Raw genomic sequence first — 24214 nt, 5'->3', positions numbered from 1 at the left:
CGACCAAGAGCAAAATGGCTGCGTGAACGCAACACCAGGGCGTCTGTAATGAGACGCGATGCCGAATAGATGCCCGCCGTCGAGAATCGTCCAACGACAGAAGCCAGACTATTCTGGAAGTCCAGAACGGACTGTACCGCAGACAAGCTGATGAACAGAAGCCACCTTCGCTGCGTCAATCGAGCTGTCCCTGCTTTGAAGTACGGCTTAAGGTAGAGAGACAGTAGCAGCATCGAATGCAACTCACTCACTCCCTGATCTGTGCCTTCAACCCCGCAACCTCCCTCTTCAGCCTCGCGTTCTCCTTTCTCAACCTCGCGGCCTCCTCTTCGCTAGCTCTCATTCGGCGATCGACTTCTTCGCTGGCCTTCCCTTTGCGTGCACTACTTGTTACCCTCTCCAGCTCTTCGTTGAAGCGCGCATACAGTGCCTCGTTCTCCGCGTTGGAGTCGCGGTACAGTTGATCGAGCTGCTTGACACGTGCCTCAGACACTTGTAGGGACGTAGTAACATCGGATGAGATGGTGGCAGCGCGGGTGGAGAGAGCGTCGAGAGTGGCCTTGGCTTGTTTTTCGAGAGCAGCTATGCGAGCCTCTAGTGTCATTGATTGTGCTTTGGTAGGTGTGCCAGATCCTAGTGAGGGAGCTGAAGTCTGAGGATGGAGGCGCGGGGTGCTCTTGGCACTCAGCTCATGACCAATGTCGTTCAATACGTTCTGCAGATCGTGCGAGGCGCTCTCAATATCCTTTTGCTGGGTCTGGAGTCGCTCACGGAGTTTCTGTGGCGATTGCATACGAAGTCTGCGCGGCGTGCCTGTCACACCGGTTCCACTACCACTTCCGTTGGTAGTTGCTGAGGGAGCAACGGCTTTGATGGCAGATCGGGGTGTGGAAGGCGGCAGCCTGACAGTATTTCCAGAGCCTGGACGTTCTGACAGACCGGCAACGGAGCCAGACATGGGGCGAAGAGTGGGTATACTAGTGATAGATTCATTGCGTCTCCTGGAGTGTGTGGACGTTGATTGTGTGAAAGATTTGATAGTGATCTCATCTTTACTCTCCTGTCTGGGGGTAGCCGGCTTGGGTTGCACGCTGCCTCTACGCGTAAAGGCTTCGACTGGTCGTGGTTCCGGCTGAATGCTACCCCTTCGTGGAAGAGAAGTGACAGGCTCATTCTCTTTCCTCATAGGTGAACCTAATCGCATTGGAGCTGGGATAGACGACGTGTGTTTGTGGGACGAAACAGCAGTCCGCAAAGGCGTACGAGGTGGTGAGGTGCTGCCTCGGTTCTTTGGTAGGGTAGAATCAGGTCTACGAGGAGTCTGTGAAGACCACGAGGGTGCGTCGTCAGTAAACTGCAGCTCCTTGAGGTCACTTAGTGAGGAACGACGCTTCTTGCGGGGCTGGGTAGGGACAGCGAGCTTGGAAGTGGCAGGAGGTACCTCGCCAATGGTTCCCAAGAAAGAGCGATTATTCTGACTCCCACTCTCATATTGGAAGGCACCGAGAACGGTCGGACGATCTCGTGATGATGGACGCTTAGGTGAGTGGCGGCCAGCGTCTATGGAGTTGGAACGGCCGACCGATTTTGATACACTGGCAGAGAAGTTCTCCTGGCTGTGGCTATTCTTGCTCAAGGACCGCCAGAGTGAGCTGACTTTGGATTCATTCTCGGACTTGCTGTTTTCTCTTGACAAATTCCCAAAGCCAAACCGCCGCCTCAGAGAAGTGTTCGAATTAATGGAGCCACCAGCATTAGCGCGACCCTTTGCATCGATCGATCCGTAGTTCGATGTTGAGAAACCAGGAGTCTCGGCTGGAAAGAGGGCGTCTATATCCTGCACTAGGCGGTCGACTAGGGAGATGAAATCGTTTGCGTTACCAGCGGGTACCATCATCTCAGCGAAAGCAGCTGTCAGTATGCCGCGATCCCCATCGTTACTCGTACCATCGAGCAGTTCGGCTAGGAGCTGGATGATGACTCGAGTTGCTCGTTGGTTCTGGGGTGCGAGGCTGTTGAAGGTCGCGCGGAAGTATTCTTCAAACTCTCCAGGGTACATGCTGTCTGACCGCATCTGCAAGGACACAAACGTGGCGTGTGACAACACGGGCCCCATCCTCTCCTTCCAAGCAACATTGAGAAACTTATCAAACACAGCAAACAAAACATCAACTGAGGATTGCGAGGCGAGGTCAAGGTCCGATGGCGTTTCGAGGAGTGAGTTGTAGAGCTCGTTGACCACAAGCTCGTCTGCAACGGCTCGAGCCCGAACAGAACGACCAACAATGTTGCCTTTGCGAGCTGAAAGAGCCATTGTAATATTCGCTAACGAGTCTTCCAGCTTGGAGAGTGAGTCGATGGGTTGTGCATCGTCGAGAACAGCACTCCTCGACGATGTTGGTCGCGAGCTGGGACCATCGCGACTCTGGGTACGGGTCGGTGCGAGTTGCAAAGGAGGCGGCATGCGAGGAATGTCTCCAAGAGTATGGGCGTTACGCTGAAGTTTTCGCCCTCCGCCTTCTCTGCCGACGCTAGCACCAAAAATGTTGCTGAGCATTTTGACAGGTGAAGCGGGTCGGCTCTTCATCTCTCTCCACTCCTCCACATCTGTCATCCGAAGATTCAGCGACTGTAAAATCAGCTGGTTGCGAAGGAGATACGCTTCGGATAAGCCCGGGTTCTTGATGTTGTTGCGCTGTTGAAAGTAGTTGGCCAGTCGTTTTGTCAGCACGGGCAGAAATTCTACTTTGGTGAGCTTGTCTCGTGCGAGGTAACCATTCGGTCCACTGATGTCCATGAGGTAGAAACCATTGTCGAGGATGGAGATTTTGACGACCACCTCGATACCATCATAGCCTACTTCAATAGGTTGGGAGAATTTTGGTGCCTCTATCAGAATCTGTATTCTGGAGGGTTCCCTGCGGCCCTCAGGTGGCGCATTTCCTGCTTCTTCCGTGACAGAAGAGAACAAATTGAGGTCCCCAGGCCGACTTCGTACTTCCCACTTGAAGCTCTCCCGCTCAGCTTCTGCAAATCGCCCCTCGATTCTGGCCTTGGTGAGGTCTTCGACGACTCTTTGTGCTCGGCCCTCATAAGCACCTTGCACGTAGTACATACGAATGCCGATGTTTTGACGATCGGGGGTCGGAGGGCGTCCCATTTGAATTATGCGTGGGGTAGGGGACAACAATTGGACAATGCTGGAATCGGCGTGCTCGCTGACAAATACGTCACATAGTCGAAGGTGCTGGTGGAAGACGAGCTCAGAGGAGTCGTCCGGAACTTCGACAAGTTTGGGGCTGTCTAGGTCAGCCATTAGACTACGTGCAGTCGCGGTGCAGTCGTTCGGCTTGTGTAAGATCACGAGATGATCCGAAAAAAGCACAAAGATGCCTGGAGTAGTGGCTGGTCCGCTGAGCTCTCCATGGTAGGGTGGTGTCAGCTCCACAAAGTCGATGGCATTGATCAGTCTTCCTTGGGGCCTGAGCGTTGACGGCCACTGATAAACCATTTTGCGCAAACGATCGGAGATTTTCATTTGCTGCGCTGCTGATCCCTCTCTCGAGCATATCTCGGAGATGATATCTCTGGCTTTGAGGAAATCCTTGATCGCTGGATGCCTCACCGGTAGCTGCTTCACGATCTGGTCGATATAGAGGTTGTAGCGAGGCAGGCGCTGCACGGGCTCGATGAGTAATGATGTTAGCCGCTGTTCACCGGTCTCGTAGACCCTTTTCGAGAAGCTGGAAGCTGGCTCTTTGGTAAAGGCCTTCAGCAACTGCGAGAAGTCGCCATGGGCAGCCATGTAGTCAGTGTAGCAGTCGCCGAACTTGGGGAACCATTCGATAAGTGCCTTTGCGACTCTGGCCGCTCCAGTGACATCTGGTGGATCCTTTTGGCCTCGTAACGGGGCGATGAAGACGTCGTCCGTGGATTCTTCGATGTCTTGGATTGCGCCGTTCTCAGTCTCTTCGAGTATCACTTGCAGCTCCTCTAAGAAGTTGGAGTTGACCTCAAGGATCTTGTCTAGGCTTGGTGGAAACAGGCCTTGAAGCGTCTGCTCATTCGGACTTGAGCTGGAAGAGGACCTGTGCTTAGCCTTCTCACGAAACTCGGTGGCGACGTTGTTAACCAAGTCGTGGACCTTGCTGACATAGTTCTCCTCGGTGTCCAATAGCTCGCACATCTCGCGGCGCAGTGTCTCCTTTTGTTTCCTTGAAAACGACTGTGACCGGCTAAGTTGGCTGGCTTTGGAGGGTGCTCGGCGGAGGCGTGATGTGGGTAGGAAGGTGGACTCTCCAAACAATCTGATGACTGGGGCATATGATCCGTACTGCTGCTCGAGAGCGTCGTCTTCTGGCTCGTCGAATTGTTCCGAGTCTCGTGTGTTGACCTTCTGTATGCTGCCCTGTGGCAGGACGACATCCATGTCGACCCACGACAGCATCTGCTCTCCCAGTGCATGGCGCACATCGACGATGATCTCCTCGGTGTTTTCGACCTTGACCATTTTGGCTGCGACAATGGCGGCATGCTGCTCAGAGAACAGCGTGGGGGCCATGTGCATGTTGGCTCTGGTGCTGTAGCGCCTCTCCCACGCGCTCTTCACTTGGGCGGGCAGTTCGACGAAGTATTTGTAGAGACTGAAGGCCAGGCCACGACATATCTCGTCGCCCTGCTCCTCGCGCGGCAGACATGTGACGGCATTGTAGAAGGAGGCTGTGGGCGACACGATCAGGCGCGCGTAGCTCGAAAGACCGGCCGGGGTGAAGATGTGGGTCTGTATGCGCGAGTTTGTGGTTTGCGCGGCGGTCGAGGTAGGCCCGTAGAAGATGAGGACGGGCGAGTTGGAGAGCAGCTCGTCTGTGGCGTGGAAGAGCGACAGGTCTGCTGCGGGGAGAGCGGCGGGCTCCTGGTTGATGACGACACCCATTGCTGCAGCGCGCGGGAACGAATGGCGGAGGTGGGATTATACTATGAAGCGGGAAAAAGAAGATGCAGCCGCATTGGCATCGCGCAATCAGGGCGACGGTGGGGGAAGGAGGAAGGAGAAAGGAGGGTGTGGAGGCTGTTGGGCCATGCAAGAAGGAAGGCGCGATTGTCGAGGGTGCGGGTGCGGGCGCGGGCGCGGGCGCGGGCGAGCGTGCGTGCGTGTGCGTTCGAGTGCTGATGTTGATGTTGATGTTGGGTGTTTGGCGCAGATGTCACTCAAGGGCTCGCCTGTCACCGCGCAGTAAACAAGGCACGAAACGGTGACTGGCTGCACGCTGCACGCCAAAGCTGCGGTCGAGAGCTCCAAAACCAAAACAGGCGGCGGCTAGCGCGGGCGGTGCAGACAGAGCAGCGCACAACGATAGCGTGGGACAGGCCGCTGGGATCTGGGATCTGGGATCTGGGAACTGGGAACTGGGAACGGGGAACGGGGATGTGCTGGGAAGCCCGAGGTGCCCACTGCCCGCCATGGCCGTCTCTTTCGGTCTGGGTGCAGGGTGCAGCGACCATGGCCGCCCTTGCAGCATGTTCGGCTGTGGATTCAACAAACAAACAAACAAGACCGTCGTCAAACAAACAAACAAGACCATCGTCAAACAAACAAACAAGACCGTCGTCAAACAAACAAAAAAGATCATCGTCATCATCAACGTGAACCTCGTCAAACAAACAAGACCGTCGTCAAACAAGCAAACAATGACCATCGTCATCATCAACATCAACATCAACATCAACATCAACGTGGTCGCGCGCCGCTAGGCCTTGGGTCCGCGTCATCTGCTGCCTCTGCCCTCCCCCACCACTCCCATCTCCAGCGCGCGCCCACCAGGCCATGGCCACGCAGCAACACGACGGCGGCGTGCCCTTTGCCGTCAGCGCCCGCGCCCAGAAGCTGCAGCTGCTCGAGCTGCCCTCGGACGTGGCCGCGCTGCTCGACGCCCCCAATCCCCCGCGGTGCGCTCCATGATCCCGTCCCGCTGCTGCGTGGATCCTCTTCTGATCTCTGGCGCGCACAGGCTCTCCATCAAATCCAGCGCCGCCGCCCCTGGCACGCCTGCATATGCCGTGCTCTGTACGCCCAACAAAACCTTCCACCTGCGCCAGGTCCAGACGTCGAATTCGCTCTTCGTCACCCAGCCCCAGTCCCTCGACTCCCATGGCAACCACATACCCCTCCTCGCCACATGCGCCATAGCTTCGTGCCCTGCCACTCTGGAGTTACACCCCTCGGACGCTTCTGCTGTCGCTCTGCTGCACGACGTGCTGCCCGTGTACGACGTTGTCGCTGGCCATGTCGACGCAACGGGCAACGGCAAGAGCAGAGCCACCATCTTCGAGAATCTCCCCCTGTCAGATGCGCAGTGCCACGCCGGATGGGACGAGCTGATGGCGTTTGAGCTCGATCAAGACACCTACCGCCCCTCTGTAAACGCACTGTCACACGTCTGGAGATCCATCAATGCGGCTTCCCTGGCCGAGGGCCTCAAGCTCGATAGCCAATTCCTAACCGAAGAGGTAGCAGCAGCGGTATCTGAAGACGGGCATCCGCTGTCCTTCGTCAAGGCCGTGCTCAGACACCTCTCAAACGACGAGCAGGACGCCGACGGACCATGGTCATGTCTTGACCGAGCAAGAACCGTTGCATTTGTCGGCAAAACCCTGCTCCACGCGAAACAGGGAAGCATCGATTTCCTCATCACCGAATTCACAGACAACTGGGAGGACAGCTTGCCGGAAGCATGGCGAAAAGATGCGAAGCTCAGTGCAATCGAAGGGTCGTACGAGTTTCCATCAGACACCACCGTCAGGGCCAAGAGCAAGGATGTAGCCGTGGCGAACGTGCAAGATGCGCCTGTAGCGACCAAACCGTCGGCGAGGAAATGGCACGAGAAATTTGCGAAGACACGAAAGAAATGATGGTGTGCTGAGAGAGTCGTATAGTGGACAGTGCCCACGACGACTCGTGGCTCAACCAGACAATGTGGCCTCGCAGACCGCAACTTGTGAGACGGTGGCCGCGTGCCACAAATAGCTCCATTCGGCAGACCGAAGCGTGGAAATTGAATCCATCTGGGCAGACGTGTCAGTTGCACATGACGTACTCTCTCGAGTGCATCTGGTGAGTGAGAGCTGTCAACTGGAGTTGACGCCTGCCACACGTGTCGCGCTAACGCGAAGCGCGCCTTAGTCGCGTTTCTGCACGCTGTGCCGCTCGGTCTCCCGGAAGCGCACTTCCCGTCTTTGTAATGAAAATCGAGGATTGAGTACGCTACGAGTGGCCACAGAAGTGCCGAGTTGCTGAGCTTTCCGAAAGAAGAACATACATATCAACGTCCTGCTATCTTGTCAAACCCTGCGTCTTCGTCTGTCTTGCACACTGTTGTCTTCAGCGTTCTGAGCGTATGCACATCCTGCGTCCTTTCAGGTTCTCGCCCTCGCCACATCGAATCATCCGAACTTCCTCAAGGAGAACCTTCACCCGTGGCATTGTCTACCAACTCCCCGATACAACAATAAAAGCAGCATCGCCAAGCCTAACGCTAACCACAATGGCGACCACCGACCCTGTACTCTCAGACTCCCTGCCCACGTCCACCACTCCTTCAGAGCCTACTCTCCCCAAGCTCACCCAACATGAATTCCGCATCTATAACCGCATGGCCGAGCGCATGGACTACTTCCACAACCAATTCCGTGAAACCTGGAAAATTCTTTACTCTGCGTGCGAGACAGGCAAGCGGAGTAAGGGCATGAGCATCAGGCAATTCATCAATCTCGGTCTGCAGTTCTGCAGTCATTTAGAGGGGCATCACGGCATCGAGGAGAGGTACGTTTATCTCGAGGTTGCTTCCGACCTCGACTTCAAACCACGATCGACATGACGAAGCCGAGTAATCTCTCGTAGACTACGCAAATACTAATATTCAAACAGACACTACTTCCCCATCCTCGCCAAAAAGCAGCCAGCGTTCAAAAAAGAGTTGGAACTCCTCACCCAGCACAAGCAGATACACGTTGGGCTCGACAAGCTCACAAAGTACCTCGACGAGTGCAGTACTGGCGAGAGGGAGCTGCGACTGCCTGAGCTCAAGAAGATCCTCGATGGGTTTGGGAAGGTGCTCTGGCAGCATTTGGACGATGAGGTTAAGGAGTTGGGAGCGGAGAATATGCGCAAGTATTGGACTAAGGAGGAGATGATTAGGATGCCTATGTGATAGGTGGGTGGCGCGTAGTATGGAGAGTAAGCGTTTCAGCACATGATCGCCATCCGTTACTACGGTGATTGAACACCAGAGTATCTTGCAAAAGGAAGATTCGCTCAAAAGTCCAACATCGTGGCGGCGTTGAGAACGGAGGAGATGATTACTGGCTAGCTGTCAGGGTAATACGAGGACACGTACAACCATGCGCAAGGCTGCGTTGTGCTTTCCCAACCCGACTAGCGGCATCTGATGCTGCTGCCTACTTATGCATCTCAGTCTGATGTCTGTCTTCCTCCCCCTCAAAAGCTCACAACATACCACCACCGATACCTACTCCGACGCCCCGTACCGAACGTCTCGGAGTAGTTGTCGTACTGCTGTTCAATATGACGGATGTCAATCCTAACTGTCAGTCCACCGATCGAGAGCTTGTGAGAGTTTCATCGGATGGAATGTCGAGTTTGGAGGGGATGGATGGTGTCTGTGCAAGGTGCGCTGCTATTCCTTGGGAGCAGCTCGCTATGGGAGGCTTCACCATAGATGATAATTTCCATTTTCAGATCACAGATTCTCCGGGAACATCGCAGCTCTCGAGCTGTCGGATCTGCCGTTTCCTTGCATCATATTTTCTTACTTGCAACATCACACAGGGCACTAACAAGCTATGTAAATACAGGAACCCTCTCACAGAACTGGAGGGCTGTTCTGGGTACGTCGGGTGTGTCAGAGCCGGAGTAAAGTGAGACGCACCCTACGTAGGCTACGACAGTCATGCGGTGTTGGTCTCCTGCCTGTATTCAGACCAGTTGGTGTCTGATTTTCAAGAACTATGTCCGCGTTATTTGAATGTCGATGTGGCCAAGGAATGGCTAGCGAACTGTGTAAATTGCCATCAAAGGTGCTACGAGTCACAAGATACGCCAGAAGTACCATTGATGAAGGTCATCGATTGCGAACAAGGAATTGTCACCCCAGCACCTGCACGTTGCAGATACGTGGCCCTGTCATACGTTTGGGGTAATGCGGGCGCTCAACCCGTCATGGAGAACCTAAAATTGGGTACAAACTTACCCAAAACAATCGCAGACAGCATTGATGCTGTATAATTGCTAGGGTTCAATCTTTGGGTCGATCGATACGTAAGCTTTCTCAAGCGCAAAGTCTCACTTGTGCTTACACATATAGTGCATAGATCAAAGCAAGCATGAGGAGAAGCATGCCCAGATCATGCGAATGGCCGACATCTACAAAGCCGCATGCTTGACAATATTTGCTGCGGCTGGAAAAGACTCCACCTACGGTCTTTCGGGGCTGTCCAGTAGCCCGCGGGATCAATTCCTTTTACATGAAACGATAGGATCCATTCGTCTATCCGTTATTGCTTCCCTGAAAAACGGACCGGAAGACATCGCAATGTCTCGCTGGGCACAGCGCGGCTGGACTTTTCAGGAGGCTGTGTTTTCTAGAAGACGACTGTTCTTCACAGAACGTCAATGTGTGTTCACCTGCAATACCGATGTGGAACATGAAGTTGCTAGTGATTTCGATTGGGAAACAAACGTGGAATTCACAATGGAGCATTGGATACCACAATCTCGACGGATTCCCAGGAATCAGATGACGCAAGCAATGTCGTACCTCCAAGCATACAGCGCCAAGGAATTGTCATATCAACCAGATGCGCTCAGCGCAATCAGTAGTGCTATGAACACGTTCAGAACTGATCTGATCTACCATGTTTGGGGAGTGCCTTTTGGTCACACCAGCCGTAACAACAGCGCAAAGCAGCTACCTCCACCGATTTCAAATCGTGGGTTTGCGTTTTTATGGTTCCATTCTTCTGGAAAAAGTCATCGAGGGCCCAAATTCCCTAGTTGGTCACCAATAGGCTGGGTGGGTGGAATACATTGGGAGAAAAGCCTTCGCTACTAGCAACCAGTTACTGTCAACATGCTCGACATCTCAATACGCATCAGTCAGGAACGCATTCCGATGTCGATATTTACACCGAGTGTCGACGAAAGCGCTGCTAACGAGACCCGGGTCTTAGAGATAGCATCAAGTACAGCGGATTTACCAGTCGTAGGAGCCTCGTACAGGGTCGCATTGGCTTTTAACGAGTCTTACAAGGTCTTGTACAAAGTATTTTGGGATGTGCCGATGTCAGAACCGGACAACTTTACGGCTACCAAGGGTCTTCTCATACATAGCGAGGCCCGTGGAAAAATATCCGAGACTGAAGATGATTACATCATGTTGATCAGGCCGGAGGACGATCACTATGAGCGGATAGGTATTACTTGTCTTTCTCCAACCAAGACCTTGGCGATATCAGATTGCCACTCGATATGCGACAATGATCTCCATATCTTGGATCGCCGGGTGGAACTGGGACATGAGAGGATAATAGCAGCCTCTGATCCTCGATGGTGGCGAGAATACTTCAAGGAAGAAACAATTCTTCTGGGGTAGAAATATGTGAAGTTCATTCGAAGGGCTCACAGAGTCACGCCATCTTGGTCAGATCTGTTCTTCAACGTAGCAGATATCAATGCGAATACTTATCTTCACATTGAGAAGATTATTCAACATACAAGTTACATTAGCACATACGCTCAACCAGACCATCGAGAGCTCTTTAACGCTCAAATCCAGAACTGAAAATTACAAACACATACTCGATATCTTAGATTTCATCGACAGCGCACAAGGCAAGCAGCTTTCTTTACCTCAAAACGCCCACCGAGATCCCTCGCATCGCCGTTTCATCGTCCCGCGTCTCGGCTCTCCGCCCGGTAAATCGCAAGACTAGCTCTTCTATTTATATCCCCAACATCAAACATCGTTCGTGGTGGAAGCGACTTCATGTTTACGCCGTCGTGCCTCAGGGTTATTGGATCGTGTTTCACGAGTCGTGGTAGCGCAGCACTATTGTCAGAACCCCCACAAGACAGAGTTCAGATACCGGCACCCGTCTCTGATGAACAGCAGAGAAACCGTGGTGGATTGAGAGGGAATTTAATGTTAACTTGGCAACATGCTGTTGTTTGTGTAGAATGTGTGCTAGATAGTATACAGACACTTTTCAAAAGCGGATGACGAGCAAAAAAAAAAAAAAGAAAATAGGAAGATGACACTGCATTAGTATGGTATAGCCAGGCGTAAATCGCGGCTCAAATCCCATGTCGCAATTGGATATTCCCAGAACCGCCCAAGCCCAAACGCCGTCGCTGATGTTGTGATGTACATTTGTCCTTCTTTCCCCGCTCTCTCACTCCCCAGTGACCCTCCTCTTCATGCTCAAGAACCGCCTGGGGCTCCTCAGCTCCCAATCCAGCTCAGGCGTCCACCCGCCGTCGGCTCTCAGCGTGTCGCGCAAGCTGGGTGCGGTGACTACGCTCGGCACGCCGAGGGAGAGGCCGGTGCCTACGCTGATGCCGCCCACGCTGCCGCGCGTGTTGGTGCTGATGCTGGTGCGGAATGAGTGGATTGTGCTGGTGGGACTCGGGGGATTGATGGGGCTGGTTGGGGAATCGAGTTCTTGCCACGGCCCGCCCAGGCGTGTGATGATGCGTCGCTGCTCGCTGTCGCGCCAACGCAGCTTTTGGTCCGCCATGGGCGGGGGTTCGAGGGGTGATATATCGGGTTGGATTGGTGGCAGGGTCGGTGCTTTGGACTGCCGCTTGAAGAGGGATTGAAGGAGTGATTTGCGTTTGTTCTTCAGTGGTGATGTTGGGGATGTCGCAGGTGTGGTTTGGGTAGACGCAATATACGTGTCCGGTGAATCTGGCGAAAAGGCAGGCGTCTTCTCCGGATCATGGATCTGTATGGTGGGTATGTTGGTATTGATTGTGAGGCCAATGGTCAGAGTATTCTTCGAAGCGGTCTCACTATCAGAATCCACGATGGTTTTCGAGGCTGACGTGGGGCGTGAGTCTTGCATCTCAACGTCATCTAGTTGTTGCGACGAAGAGTACGACCCCGAGCCCTGTGCACCATTGGGAATGTGGTAGCGGAGATCCACGCGCAAGATTGCGTACATCAGGACTGTTTGGACCTCAACGAAAAAGGTGGAGATGTAAAAGGCGCCTTTGCCAAGATAGCCTGGCAAAGGTTGTGATCGCGGGACAGGTGGCGCCCAGGTACATCCGCATCTGTACCACGCTCCGATGGATAGTAATGTGGTGCTGATGAGCAACATGATGACTTTGGTGCGTAGCCGGCCTACACCAAACCGGTCTGGTGGCGAGTATGGAATGAGAAGTGAGAGAACAGTGATCGGAAGTGGTAGTGTGGCGATGATAGCGAGGAACGTCGAGCCGTATATTTGTAGACTTCGGTCGATAGCCTTGGTATTGGGGTCTAGAACATAGAAGCTCTGGAGTGTACCGGCAATAACCGTGATGATTGTTGCTCCGGTAAGAACACAGAGCAACTTGAAGATGATGCCAAATAAGGGGTGCCATCCAAGAGATGGGTGCAGCGATCGGACGAGGCGCATAGCGAAAATCAAGTTAATGATGAAAAGAACGAGGACGCCAGCAGCAACGAAAATTGATGCTGCCATAGCAAGCTTGACGTTTTGAGGCTGCGCTGTAGATGCAATTCGGAGTATAGATGCTACGGCGCGTGATACACAAAAGGCTGCGAAGATTGTTAGCAAAATTTACAGAGTTGATGACCAAAGGTGCGCACAAAAGAAAAATATGTTGAACAAGAACTTGTGGCCCCTCGCTCTATTCTTTTGAAAGATCGTCATGTGTACAGCCGCCCCAATCATGAAAAAGATCATGAAGATCGTCTGTGCGGGTATGTCGACTTTTTTGACAGGAGCACCACCCAGTGCCCATGCCATTGGTGGATATGGTGGCTTCATGTTGGCCTAAAGTCGGTCAGCTTTGGTACTTTGTCCATGCATTCTTCAAGTCTTACCATTGAGGGAGGCATGCCGCCAGGCGCCGCCATAATGCCGAATAGCTGAGCCTAAAGTCCTGAACGTTCTTACGATCAGACAGACGCTGGAGGTTCTCTCAAGAAAGGACGCGCAAAGAGGGTGAACATGCAACAGCAGCGTAAGTCAGCGGGGACGCAGCTCCCCATATATGTTCCAATGCACTATGACAATCAGTGTCGAGACCCCTAACAACACCAGTGATATGAGACCAGACGACGCATTGTTTCTGAGTACGGGGGATTTCGTGTTTCGACGTGTCGGTAGTGGTCGCACTAGGCGTTCGACGAACGGGTAGCTCTTAGTACGAAACAACGATGCCGAGTGGGCCGATCTGGTGTGTACCCTCCATCTGCTCTCTCTTGCAACAAGATTTTTTATGGCGCGAATTACAACCGACCTGGTGAGGAATCACCAGCTGTATTTGGATTCGTAGAAGATCGCGTTGGACCTGCTGTTTAGAGTGCTATGTAGACAGTGGTTGGGCGCGAACACAGAACTTGCCAGAATTAGCAACTTCAGTTTATAAGTTCTCAATCAAATATTTTGACGGATTTTAAGTCACTCTACTGCAATCGCTCTGCGTCCGTTAATGCATCCTTGAGTGATATTGACATTTGTGTAAACCTAGCATCGTGGTTCCATCTTGTATGTGCTAACTAACAAGACTAAGGGCTTGTCTACTTCACACGATTTATCCGATTTCTAAAGAGTGTGGTAGGTGCGTTTTAGTCGATTTTAGCGTAGTTAGCATCTGCCGGTGCCTGCTAGGGTGACGCAGCAGGAGTCGTGAGGGCACGTCAATAATCGGATAGGGGTGTCTACTTTGACTGAGTCTGTAATTTGTATGGTACTGTATAGTATTTTGAAAGAGAGTCTACCCTAGGGGCTGATCAGACCTAGGTCACGTGCAACAGCAAGCCAGATCACGTGCAACAGAGAACCAGGTTACGTGCAACAATAATCGGACAACTCAATTAATTTCAGGTACCTCTCTAACCCAATTTTGGCTTTGCAGTCTGATTTTACAATTGTCTAATTGTCTATACCTTATATAGTTAACAACATAGGTTATTAACACTATTTACTAGCATCTGCAGCTAAAATACGACCCTACTAGTAATTAGATAATGTAAGTAGACACCCCCATCCGATTTTACAAGACACTCCTGAAATCGTCCGATTGATCCGATTATTGGATCCAAGAATCGGATAAATCGTGTGAAGTAGACAGGCCCTAACCCGGAAACCGTTCGCGCCGATGCAACACGCAGATTAGAAAGCGAAAACTCGATGTTTATCCGATATGCATCTGTAGATGGCCTGCTCAGGTGTAGTGAGTGCACTGAGCCGGTAACACCGTCTTCGGGCAAATAACACCCATCGCTGTGTTCCATTCCTGAAGATTGTGTTCCCAAGTCCCCATCAACACCATCTGATCTGTGAGACGCACCACCGCTGTATATTACACTATCAAAACAACCCGTGTCTGTGGAGAAGGTGGGGATACGAGCTAATAGACTAGGTTATGAAGGCCAAGTAGCATGGTGCGCGTCACTGTTGTCGCTGTACAGTCCATTGCTCGGGACGCACTTCTTGCCGAAACCTTGGGAGCTCAAGATCCCTGAGACGCGTCTGATGGGTGCCGCAATGCTAGGATGTTGATCTCGAATCGAGCTCTCGCCCCGTCGTAGATCGTGATCGTAGAGCTCCTTGGCTTCATTCTCACTCATTGTTCGTGGAATCCCTGTCAACGCACGCTCCGATAATGACTGCCTATCGCTTATGCGAGCTTGTCCTTGGGGTGACATACGATGTTCGACAGGCAGAGCTTGTACGTGATGCTCGACCGGAGGTATCGGTAGGTGCCCAGATGCTAAGACAAGCCTTGCAGAAGCTATTATGGTTTTCTTTCTCCGCGTCTTGTTGTGGTTCTGTGGCTTCATAAGTCCTCCCCTACGCTGGATGCTAAGCTCGGCACCAACGAAGCCATCTGACGCTGTGGCAAAAGTGTATGTCGAAAGTTTCTTGTGGTGTGCCCCATTGCGCTGTACTGAGCTGGGACGGCCGAGCTGTCCTCGCAAAATCAACCCTGAGCGCTTCGTCGAGCTGGCGAAGAAGGTTTTTGTTATACTCCGCGTAGGATACTTTCCAACTTGGTGAGATGCCAGTAGCTTATGAGCAGTTCCGAGAGATACACATGAGACCACCTGGCCATCTTCGATTGGATCACCGGCTGCGACAGGAGCAGCGAATATGTTGTCTGCATCCTAATGAATGTGGTAGTTAGCTTGATCCCACGGTACCTGCCTTGCCGGGCTGTATCTCACACTCGGTTGAGGTAGGCCATCTGAGGACGTAGATCGCATGAGATTGAGTTCGTTTAAAGGTAGCTGCCGTCTTTTCTGGGTGCTTAGTGCCTTGCAAGGCTTGTTGGGTACCTTTGTGTCTGTTGTGAGTGATTTGACTGATGCACGCTTCTCTGTTGGCTGATCAGATGTGAGCAGGACAGGTTCGATGTGCTCGCGATCTCTTTGATAGGCGCTTTTATCTGCAACGAACAGCGATAGCTCTTCCCGTGCTGGCAGTGGCTGTCCCGAAGTTGTAGAGCGCTCAATGCCGAGAAGTAACACATCATCAGAATATCCTTGATATGCGGCTTTTGCGGCAGAATCAATCGCACTGTCAGTGTGGTCGGGCCTGTCATGGCTCGAAGCCTCAAAGCCATTCCCGACAGCTGGTAGGCGACGTCTGAGACGCGTCGGTCGCTTGGGCAGACCATCGTCAACAACACGAAGGAACGCGGGGAGGCGTAGCCGGTCTCCGCAGAAATCAGCTCCGTGAGACATTGTCGGTGGGCCATACGGTTACACTCAGTGGTGATCAAAAGCCATAGAGCAACATTGAAGGCCTGCGGACGCTCGCATGACCTGAAGGTCCATGTTGAGTTGGCGAACAATACACGCGGGGGAAGGAACGAGGATCAGTGCCAAGGAGCTCTGACGTTTCGGCGACTGCCATTCGCAGGCCGCGCTCCACAAACGCGACAACACGGTTACACGCGAACTTTTTGAGAAAGGACCAACCGAACATGTCGCTGCTATCCGTGTCGAGATGGCCGACTGACGATGCTGGCATACCTGAGATTGACGGCGCGGAAAGTTTCGCAGACTTAGTAGACAAGCTAAGCCAGTAAGTTAGAAGCAATTGAAGCATAGAATGGCAACAGCTAAGAGGCGGCCCAGATACTTCGATCGTACCATCAAGCTTCCCCATACCTTCGAAGACTTCCGCACCAGCCAACATGGTCGTGCATTGCATCCTCTAATAACCCACCTTTCGAATCAGGTGCACCACCCCGCTCTGGTGTCCGCCCTATTGTGCGTCAATCACTCCAGCCATCGATGGCGTACACCTGAGGAGAAAGCAAATGCTGATGAGGATCAGAGCCCTGAAAGGTCACTTCGATGCTCTTGAGGAATCGAGTGATGAGCCAGGCGTCTATCAAGCGAGAGGTTACGCCTGCGAATTCGTGGCCTGGCAGTTTCTCAACAGCCTTACTGACCGCGATGTCATCGACTTCTTGCTACTCGAGTTGCCTTCCGCTCCATATTCCGACAGTGAATCTGCCTCGAGTGCGGTCGATCACTGCCACCAGAACGGTCATAGCGCTGCTCGGTCTGGTGAACGTACACCTTTGCTTGACATAGCCGATGGTGACTATTTTGGTACAAGGAGTGACGATGCCGCGAATCCGAGGTTTGGGTCACTCAAAAGTCGTTGCGAAAATCTTTCTGCGCTTGAGATAGCGGCAGTAGGTGGTGCTAAGAAGTTTCTGAGCCAGCGCCCAATACAAAAAGTCATCAATGGATTGTGGCGCGGCGATATCGTCTTTTGGGAGACGCTCAGCGTTAACTCCGTAAAACGACCCAGGAAGTATAACCGCAAACAGGCTGATCCATTCTCACGTTTGCGTGTTCCTCGATACTTGAAGATCTTCGAGACGCTCTTTTTTGCAATCTTCTTGGCTCTCTATTACGCAGTACTGGTACGTCGTGATCAAGACAAAGTCACCGTACCCGAAATCATGCTGTACCTGTGGATAGCGAGTTTCGCTTACGATGAATTTGCGGATTATTTCGATGCAGGACAGACAAGTTTCTATGTATCGGATTTCTGGTGGACATGGGACATCAGCATTGTCGTCGTTGCCATGGCTTTCTGTACACTGAGAATAGTGGGCTTGACAAACGGCGACAAAGATACCATTGATCTCGCCTACGACGTTCTTGGTCTGGAGGCGCTGTTCCTTGTACCACGCATATTTTCTCTTCTGAGCTTGAACCCCTACTTCGGCACTCTGGTAGGTCCTTCTGTCATCTCTTGGTAAGACTACAACCACTGACAAAAATATGAGATTCCTTGCCTAAAAGAAATGGTAGGGCAACTTCTTCTATCGCCTGCAAATGTATGCGTATCTAACCTACAGTAGACGAAAGACTTTGTCAAATTCCTGTCACTTGTCTTGATACTATACCTAGGTAATGCTTTTTCCTATTCTTCTTTTCATCAGAATTGGACTGACCCGCCATACAGGCTTTCTTACTACTTTTGTCCTACTGGCTCGTGATCACTTTAAACCACAGGAGATGGTAAGTTACACAAAACAATTATTTGACACGTGCTATTGACAAATCGTACGATAGAGCTGGATCCTGATCAAAGTCTTTTTTGGGTGAGTGGAACGCTGCCTGAAATTGCATTGCATTGCATACTGATGGTTACCTGCAGATCTAGCTACCTCGGCTTTGGTGAGTGATATCAACCTTATTTAGGCTTGTCACTGACTATTTCGAACTATCAGATGTCGCCCAGGAAATGTATGTACAAAGACATTGAGCACAAAAGTTGGCTGCTAAAAGTTTCTAGATCGCCGTTCTTCGGGCCTCCGGTTATGGTAAGGCTTTGAAACGGAGATTCGACGCTTATTTTACTGACTGCAAATGTAGCTCATATTCATCATTCTGACAAACATACTTCTCATTACCAGTTTGATTTCTCTTCTGAGTAATTCACTAAGCAAGGTACGTGCTTCCAGCTCACGGATTTCATTGGCTCTCATCGCTCTATTTCTTAGTCTTGGCGCCATGTGTGGGTGCATCACAACGCAAGACCTGTGCGAACAACACAGCCATTTCTTGAAGCCTCAGCCTTCGAGGCAGACTTTCCAATTTTGGTGTTGGAAATTGTCGCCTGCCACCCCGGTGCTTGTTGATCGCTCGGGTCTGTACATGGGCGACCAGATCAACAACTCCTCTACATCCTTTCCTTTCTTGTTAGCAGGGACTGCATTCGCGCATTGTTTGATTTGGGGTCTTGGTAGAGCTAACCGATTGTTGTGTAGATTTTGGAGCATGCACGCGACGAGTATCTCTTCATGTTAGTGCGCCGCCCAAAGTTGTTCTATACTTTCTAACCATAGTGCACGATCAGCTACTCGGTCTACGTCCTTGAAGCATCATCTTCAAATCGATTGACGTACTTCCTGCCACCACTTGTAAGTGTACTGCCTCTTTCTGCTATTCTTGGTGCTGTGAAACGTGCTTTAAGCGCTGGGCCGCGAAAGAGGCCGAGGACATAGCCTCTCTCATCCCACAGAACATGAGGTCTTTTATCCAAGTCCTACAGAGCCAACGGGCTCTGGCGAGTGTATAGTTTGGTGAACGGCGTCTTGCGGATGCATCATTAGAACAAAGTGATAAGCCTCACGCTGCCGCCCAGGCTCTCTTGAGCAAGTGGGCCTGTCGGCCAGAATCGTGTTATCACGAGAGCTCTACTTGCAGATGAGTCCAAAGCTGACGGTCCCTAGAACCTGATTCCACTCTGCACACGGCCTTTCAGGCTCATTCTGCCGTCGGAACAGCTGAGAAGTGCACGCATCGTACTTCTAAAGGCGACGCACCTACCATTCGTAGGCATTATTTGGGCTTACGAACAGCTCGACGTTTATCGTAAGCGTGACGTAGGGCTCATGTCCTTCAGTGGTCCGCAAACCCCTACAGTGACGAAAAGACCTCCGCGGCTGGCGGTGAATTCGCCCCGTCTGCTGAGAGCAGATACTCAGGCGACATCTAGCACGGCAGGAAGAGCGCAGTTCACAGGCCTACCTCAGTCAGAAACAGGGCTGGCAGACCCAGATGCACAACTCAGAACCCTCGTCATCAACCTCACCACCCAGGTTGACGCACTAACGGCTATTGTTTGCCAGCTTCAGGAACAGCGGGAAGCGAGCGAGGTCGCTTGATGGCCGGCGCTTATAGTTTTCCGCAGTATGTGGGTATGTGGGCACACATTTTTTGAGGAACATCTCAATAGCAATTCGAGTTGAATCGAGTCATATTCCTCGTCTCTGTGACAGACGTCAAAGCAGCAGGCCATTGAAGCTGCGCAGTTGTCACAACGAACCGTGTGGAGTTCATCAAAAGCACAGGCAGCACAGCTAGGGATCAGCCGCACTCACCGTTCGTTGCACCTCAGGCTACGGCCTGCGCAAATCTAAATTTCGGTCGGCCCGCCAGGCGCTTCCCGACACACTGGATCTCTGGGTGGGTCACCCTGGTCGCGCCACCTAGTTGTGCTGGGGTGTGGGCCTGCATAACTTGCACTACTACTCTTGCACACCCTTCGCCTTCTCAGCCCTCCGCAGGAACCTGGCCCATGCCGCTAACAGGCGCTGCCGCCTCGCGGCTGGAGCCCATCATGTCTATACCCATGTCTTTCCTCGATTGGTACAATTTCCGAGTCTGCCTTATCCTACAAAAGCCCACTGTTCGAACGACCTGCTTCGAGAAGACACTGCCACTGTGCTGCAAACCGGCATCCGATCCTATATCTGTGGACTCTTTGTACCACCTACGTCGTGCAGATATATTCCGGTGCCTGGACGCCCTACAGTGCCACTCATCATCCAACAACACCAAACGCCTCTACTTGCTCTCACTGTCTTCAATTCTACCTGCCAAACACACTGCTCGCCGTTGAACATCATACTTGGATTCATATCCTTGAACAACAGCCCTTTGTCAACAGCCCTTTGCCAACATGCAGTACGCAGAGCAGCCTACACCTCCTTTCAACTCGCCCTATCAAACGCATACATCAAGAGCAGACACCATGCTTGAGCCACCCTACCTATCCTCAAGCCGGAACGAAGCCATGCCGAACCACCCGCAAGGCCTTGGGCTCTACAATTACCGCCATCAGGTTCCTACAACCCTGCCTTCGTCGCCATCCTCCTCAGACTCCTGGTCTGGTCACGTCTCAACTGGCACGCTTCCTCCAATGACGCAGCCGATCGCAGACCCTTGGTCGTCAGGAGCATATGAACATCCAGTTGCTCGGTCTCCACAGCCTTGGAATGCCGCACAAATGTCGCCTCGATCGTCGGTGTCGTCGGTGTCCATGGTCCCGGTGTACTCTCATCATGGAACTGACAACACCTACCATGAGATTAGTCACGGAATAGGTGCAGTAAGGCTTGGTGACCAAGTGTGGACTCCTGATGCACGCTACGGGCACAGTGAGCCAGCACTACCATCCTCGCGACAGTACCCCTTGACAGTTGCTCCTGAAAGGCTCAGCGGTTCCATTCTTTCCTATGACAATGCGTATGAACCAACACACATGGCCGCACCCGCACCAGAGTACAACGACCAGCCTTCCCCCCGCCGAGCATCCAGGGAGACGAGTACTGGATCACAGTCAGACTTCCCTGCCACTACTGTACACCGACAGCGTCGAGGCAGCCGCAAACAGACTGAACTCGGCCAAGCTCAGTACAGTTGTCTCATGTGTCAAAAAGGATTTTCGCGTCAATACAACTACAAGCAGCACATGTTAACCCACGACCCGAACAGGAAGAAGGATCACGTTTGTCTCTGGGATGGCTGCGGAAGGAGTTTCGTTCGTAGGACCGATTTGGATAGGCACCACCGAAGCGTCCATCTGAAAGAGAGATCACACAAGTGTCGCAACTGCCCTGCGGGGTTTGCACGCAAGGATACATGTGGCCGGTAAGCAGAGATATGGCTCAAGATATGTCTCGATTGCTGATCATCTACCAGACACGAGAATGATGGCTGTCACCATCGCAGAAGACTGTCTGCTGCGGATCCGAGGGTCTCGCATTACCGTCGCGATAGACAGTTCTGCGCAAAGCTGTAGATGGTGATTGATGGGAGTGGTTATCTGGGCCGTTGCGTCTGAGCGTGGGTGGTACAAATTGAATACGTTGTGTCATCTTGTTGCAGTTTTGGGTTGATCTGGGTAGGTTGGAGTCGTAGCCACAGATGGAACCTCTGTTTTTGTCACTGCTTTGAAGGGCGCCCTGGGGTTAGAGATTGTATATTGACTTAGAATGGATTTCTTGCTTTAGTTTGATTTCTTGTAAACTTTTGTCCGTACACACCACACCGCATACATGCTTTGTTCCTTCTGACACCCTCGCTGGGTCTTTGCTCGTGCCTGGAGACGCCTTCACATCACCAGTCGATATCAACGGGGTCGCAGTGGTCCCCTTCAAGCACGGTCATCCTTTCAACCCTGCATAGTTCAATCCCGGCACCACGACGTTTTCTGCACTGCACACTTGCGGTCCCATGGGCCCCACACGGGGATGGCTGCCGTGCATGTGCCAAGCGATGCACGCCAGACAAACCTGGATGGACCAGGGTGGCACTGCGCGAATATGCCAGCGGCAGGCGCTTAAGGCTGCACGATGCCTGCAGCCTTCACATGAAAGTCTCGTCCTGAGTGGGCAGCAACACGCTTGATTCGCGGCACAGACATGAGGTGCCACTTCAGCGTGATTAGGCGCAGAAACGTCTTTTGCTGGCTACGCCACCTGCCTCTTCTTCCGTAGTCCACTCCATCTGTCGTTGCGGCAAGGGCGGACAGCGGCTGTTGCAACCCCTGCTCACTGGTCAATGCCTTGCACCTTACGTGTTGTACCTTAGACGCAGAGCCAGAAACGGCATCACGCTGTCCACTGACCCATTTTGCAACACCGCCCTTCCGTCCTGCACGCCGCTGATCGCAGGGTTCTGGCGTTTTGACGGGCGCTTAACAGATGGGCATCTGGCCTTGATTCTTATCGTCGCCGGGGCGGGGGCCGTTTAGCGCAGCATAGATTGAGCACGTCACAAGTCCACCACCTTCATCGTTCTTGACATCGAACCCCAGCAGCCCTGCGTCCCAGCACCTTAGCATTCTCTCGATCGAGCTAAGTCGTCAACGCACCTCGTTTCCTTTGAGCTGTCCTTGCCTCAGTCATGCACGACCCTCATGTCATCTTTCATCCGCTGCGTGACCCAGCAGTTTGGTTAAATTGCACCCCGCCTGCACGCTATTGCCACCCCAACGAGCTACTCCGTTGCAGTCTGTACGCAACTTGACCAGCGCGCTTCCTACGAATCACCTCCTATTCTTCGTTGGAGCTACGCAGAAAAGGCCAAACTGGGCAGAACTAGAGCTTCTAGATTCACATGACTGCAATCTCAAGCGGGCTGCTGGACAAGGCTGGCATTAGCGACCATCACGCGTCTTGGTGTCGGCACCCGCTGCCTCACCGGCTCTACAAGGCGGTGCTCCGTCCGAGACACGGTCCGGCCATGACAAATACGAGGCCGCTACGATGGAGACACTCACAGTCAGCTTCTGCCATGGCCAGTAAGACCCGCTGTAGCCACCTGGACAACGCTCTTGGTACGCTTGCACCCACCTATGAAGCCCAGCAGTGATACATTGCAGACGAGACTTTGGAGTGGTTTTTCTACTACTGTTCAAGCACTCCATTGGACAGTCAGCCAACGTGGACCCGCAAAACCAGTTGGCATTTTCCCGTCCATTGCCACCCTGCCGCTCGCCGGCTGCTTTTCGCAAGAACGCCCTGGTCCGCAAGCAGCGCTCATCGCTGCTCTATCCTGGCGTCAAGCTGAACCAATGATGGGTTATTTTGTGGCGTCTGAGAGCGACCAGCCTAACACTTCAGCCACGCACTGACGACCCAACCCCACTATCAATCCTCGTGCATTTGTCTTGTCACGTGCCGATTGCTGCATCATACCGGGTCAACCATCCGTTTTTTGACGTGGAATCATCTCATGCGGAGGGCGTCAAGAACGTTGCACAAACGCTAGTCCCTTGAGTCGCTGGTCATTGCCGCTTGGTCACACAGACGAGGCCATACTAGCAACGGCATCTTTTGATCATGCTCTCAGCAAGAGTACAGCAGTTTCGAGCTGTTCTGAGGGACGATCCTAACACTTCACTCTCCCTGTGAACAATTCCGACTCTCTTGCATGTAACACAACCTGCACGTTCGACAGAGACTGTACAGGCAATGATGCCACCTATCATGTCAACTATTTCTGATTCAGCGTAGCCTTCAAGTGCAGACCTAACGATCCCCGCAGTGTTCTCGCATATGCTGCCCAATTTGGCGGCAAACTGTCCAGCAACTAGATCGCGCTTCGTATTGTTCGCAACGTCAGTGTTGGCGATCGATTACAAGCGGACTGCCACTAAAGTTCCCTGCAAATGCGTTCCAAATGTTCCATGCTGTGGCACATTTCATCTCGCCAACATCCGCATGTTTGGCTGTCTTAACCGTTTTGATGTGATCGGTTAACGAACCGAGCCAGGCGCTGTGCAGCCGCCAGCAGACGACCATCATTAGACCCTTGAATTCGCAGCCGCGATGGTTTCGCGTGGAACCTCATTAGCGTCACGCTAAGCAACGACCTCTTTCCAAGCGCCCCGACCCGCACATTTCGCTGCCTGTCGCGCGGCAATTCCAAGCTCGTCTAGGTACCGTCACTTGCCGAACCGCGAAAGCAGTGCAACGTTCACAGAACTTACAATCCAAGAAACATTTCGTGGCTGAGGCTTCAGGAACAGAATCAGCGCCACCTTACTTCCGAGCAAAAGAGGTGGGAGATGCACTGCAAGCCACAGCCTTCAAAGGATCCGAAACCGGTGGTTCGTGGCTTATGCCTCCAGGTCATCCTTA

General features: G+C 52.5%; 8 protein-coding genes across 10 annotated transcripts, besides 6 other annotated features; 5 read left to right on the top strand and 3 right to left on the bottom strand.

Moving 5' to 3' along the window:
* Positions 1 to 247: 247 nt before the first annotated feature.
* EKO05_0009269 (uncharacterized protein) lies at positions 248 to 4933 on the bottom strand (the record flags this gene model as incomplete). Its single annotated transcript, XM_038946740.1, has 1 exon — positions 248 to 4933. One exon carries the CDS (start codon positions 4931 to 4933, stop codon positions 248 to 250), a length of 4686 nt encoding a protein of 1561 aa, XP_038795870.1.
* A 176-nt stretch (positions 4934 to 5109) lies between these two features.
* Positions 5110 to 5140: a tandem repeat.
* Positions 5141 to 5371: 231 nt separating this feature from the next.
* Positions 5372 to 5426: a tandem repeat.
* Positions 5427 to 5460: 34 nt separating this feature from the next.
* EKO05_0009268 (uncharacterized protein) lies at positions 5461 to 5751 on the top strand (the record flags this gene model as incomplete). The annotated part of the gene is made up of 1 exon (XM_038946739.2): positions 5461 to 5751. One exon carries the CDS (start codon positions 5461 to 5463, stop codon positions 5749 to 5751), a length of 291 nt encoding a protein of 96 aa, XP_038795869.2.
* Positions 5536 to 5624: a tandem repeat.
* Positions 5703 to 5733: a tandem repeat.
* Positions 5752 to 5824: 73 nt separating the features above from the next.
* Positions 5825 to 6909, top strand: EKO05_0009267 (uncharacterized protein; the record flags this gene model as incomplete). Its single annotated transcript, XM_038941911.1, has 2 exons — positions 5825 to 5946; positions 6009 to 6909. The coding sequence occupies 2 exons, from the start codon at positions 5825 to 5827 to the stop codon at positions 6907 to 6909; spliced, it is 1023 nt and encodes a 340-aa protein (XP_038795868.1).
* A 485-nt stretch (positions 6910 to 7394) lies between these two features.
* On the top strand, positions 7395 to 8207 carry EKO05_0009266 (uncharacterized protein; the record flags this gene model as incomplete). The annotated part of the gene is made up of 2 exons (XM_038942079.2): positions 7395 to 7819; positions 7925 to 8207. 2 exons carry the CDS (start codon positions 7395 to 7397, stop codon positions 8205 to 8207), a joined length of 708 nt encoding a protein of 235 aa, XP_038795867.2.
* A 3092-nt stretch (positions 8208 to 11299) lies between these two features.
* Positions 11300 to 11318: a tandem repeat.
* Positions 11319 to 11466: 148 nt separating this feature from the next.
* EKO05_0009265 (uncharacterized protein) lies at positions 11467 to 13160 on the bottom strand (the record flags this gene model as incomplete). The annotated part of the gene is made up of 3 exons (XM_038941988.1): positions 11467 to 12839; positions 12891 to 13077; positions 13128 to 13160. 3 exons carry the CDS (start codon positions 13158 to 13160, stop codon positions 11467 to 11469), a joined length of 1593 nt encoding a protein of 530 aa, XP_038795866.1.
* Positions 11651 to 11695: a tandem repeat.
* Positions 13161 to 14672: 1512 nt separating the features above from the next.
* Positions 14673 to 15995, bottom strand: EKO05_0009264 (uncharacterized protein; the record flags this gene model as incomplete). Its single annotated transcript, XM_038942132.1, has 2 exons — positions 14673 to 15416; positions 15477 to 15995. The coding sequence occupies 2 exons, from the start codon at positions 15993 to 15995 to the stop codon at positions 14673 to 14675; spliced, it is 1263 nt and encodes a 420-aa protein (XP_038795865.1).
* Positions 15996 to 16237: 242 nt separating this feature from the next.
* EKO05_0009263 (uncharacterized protein) lies at positions 16238 to 19450 on the top strand (the record flags this gene model as incomplete). Of its 3 annotated transcripts, XM_038941916.1 has the most annotated exons (14): positions 16238 to 16338; positions 16392 to 16526; positions 16594 to 17509; positions 17564 to 17584; positions 17639 to 17687; positions 17743 to 17798; positions 17853 to 17881; positions 17938 to 17957; positions 18011 to 18026; positions 18076 to 18103; positions 18156 to 18230; positions 18551 to 18585; positions 18640 to 18703; positions 19016 to 19450. In XM_038941916.1, 14 exons carry the CDS (start codon positions 16238 to 16240, stop codon positions 19448 to 19450), a joined length of 1980 nt encoding a protein of 659 aa, XP_038795864.1. The 3 variants fall into 3 exon arrangements, with proteins under 3 accessions (XP_038795864.1, XP_059493484.1, XP_059493485.1); XM_059637501.1 differs by having other exon boundaries at positions 18640 to 19450; XM_059637502.1 differs by having other exon boundaries at positions 18551 to 19450.
* A 797-nt stretch (positions 19451 to 20247) lies between these two features.
* EKO05_0009262 (uncharacterized protein) lies at positions 20248 to 21369 on the top strand (the record flags this gene model as incomplete). The annotated part of the gene is made up of 2 exons (XM_038942094.1): positions 20248 to 21218; positions 21270 to 21369. 2 exons carry the CDS (start codon positions 20248 to 20250, stop codon positions 21367 to 21369), a joined length of 1071 nt encoding a protein of 356 aa, XP_038795863.1.
* Between the last annotated feature and the right edge of the window lie 2845 nt (positions 21370 to 24214).

This window comes from Ascochyta rabiei, chromosome 16 (genome assembly GCF_004011695.2).
Source record: "Ascochyta rabiei chromosome 16, complete sequence".
NCBI lineage: Eukaryota > Fungi > Ascomycota > Dothideomycetes > Pleosporales > Didymellaceae > Ascochyta > Ascochyta rabiei.
The sequence above is the reverse complement of the archived record's forward strand: the minus strand, read 5'-3'. Positions and strand labels throughout refer to the sequence as shown.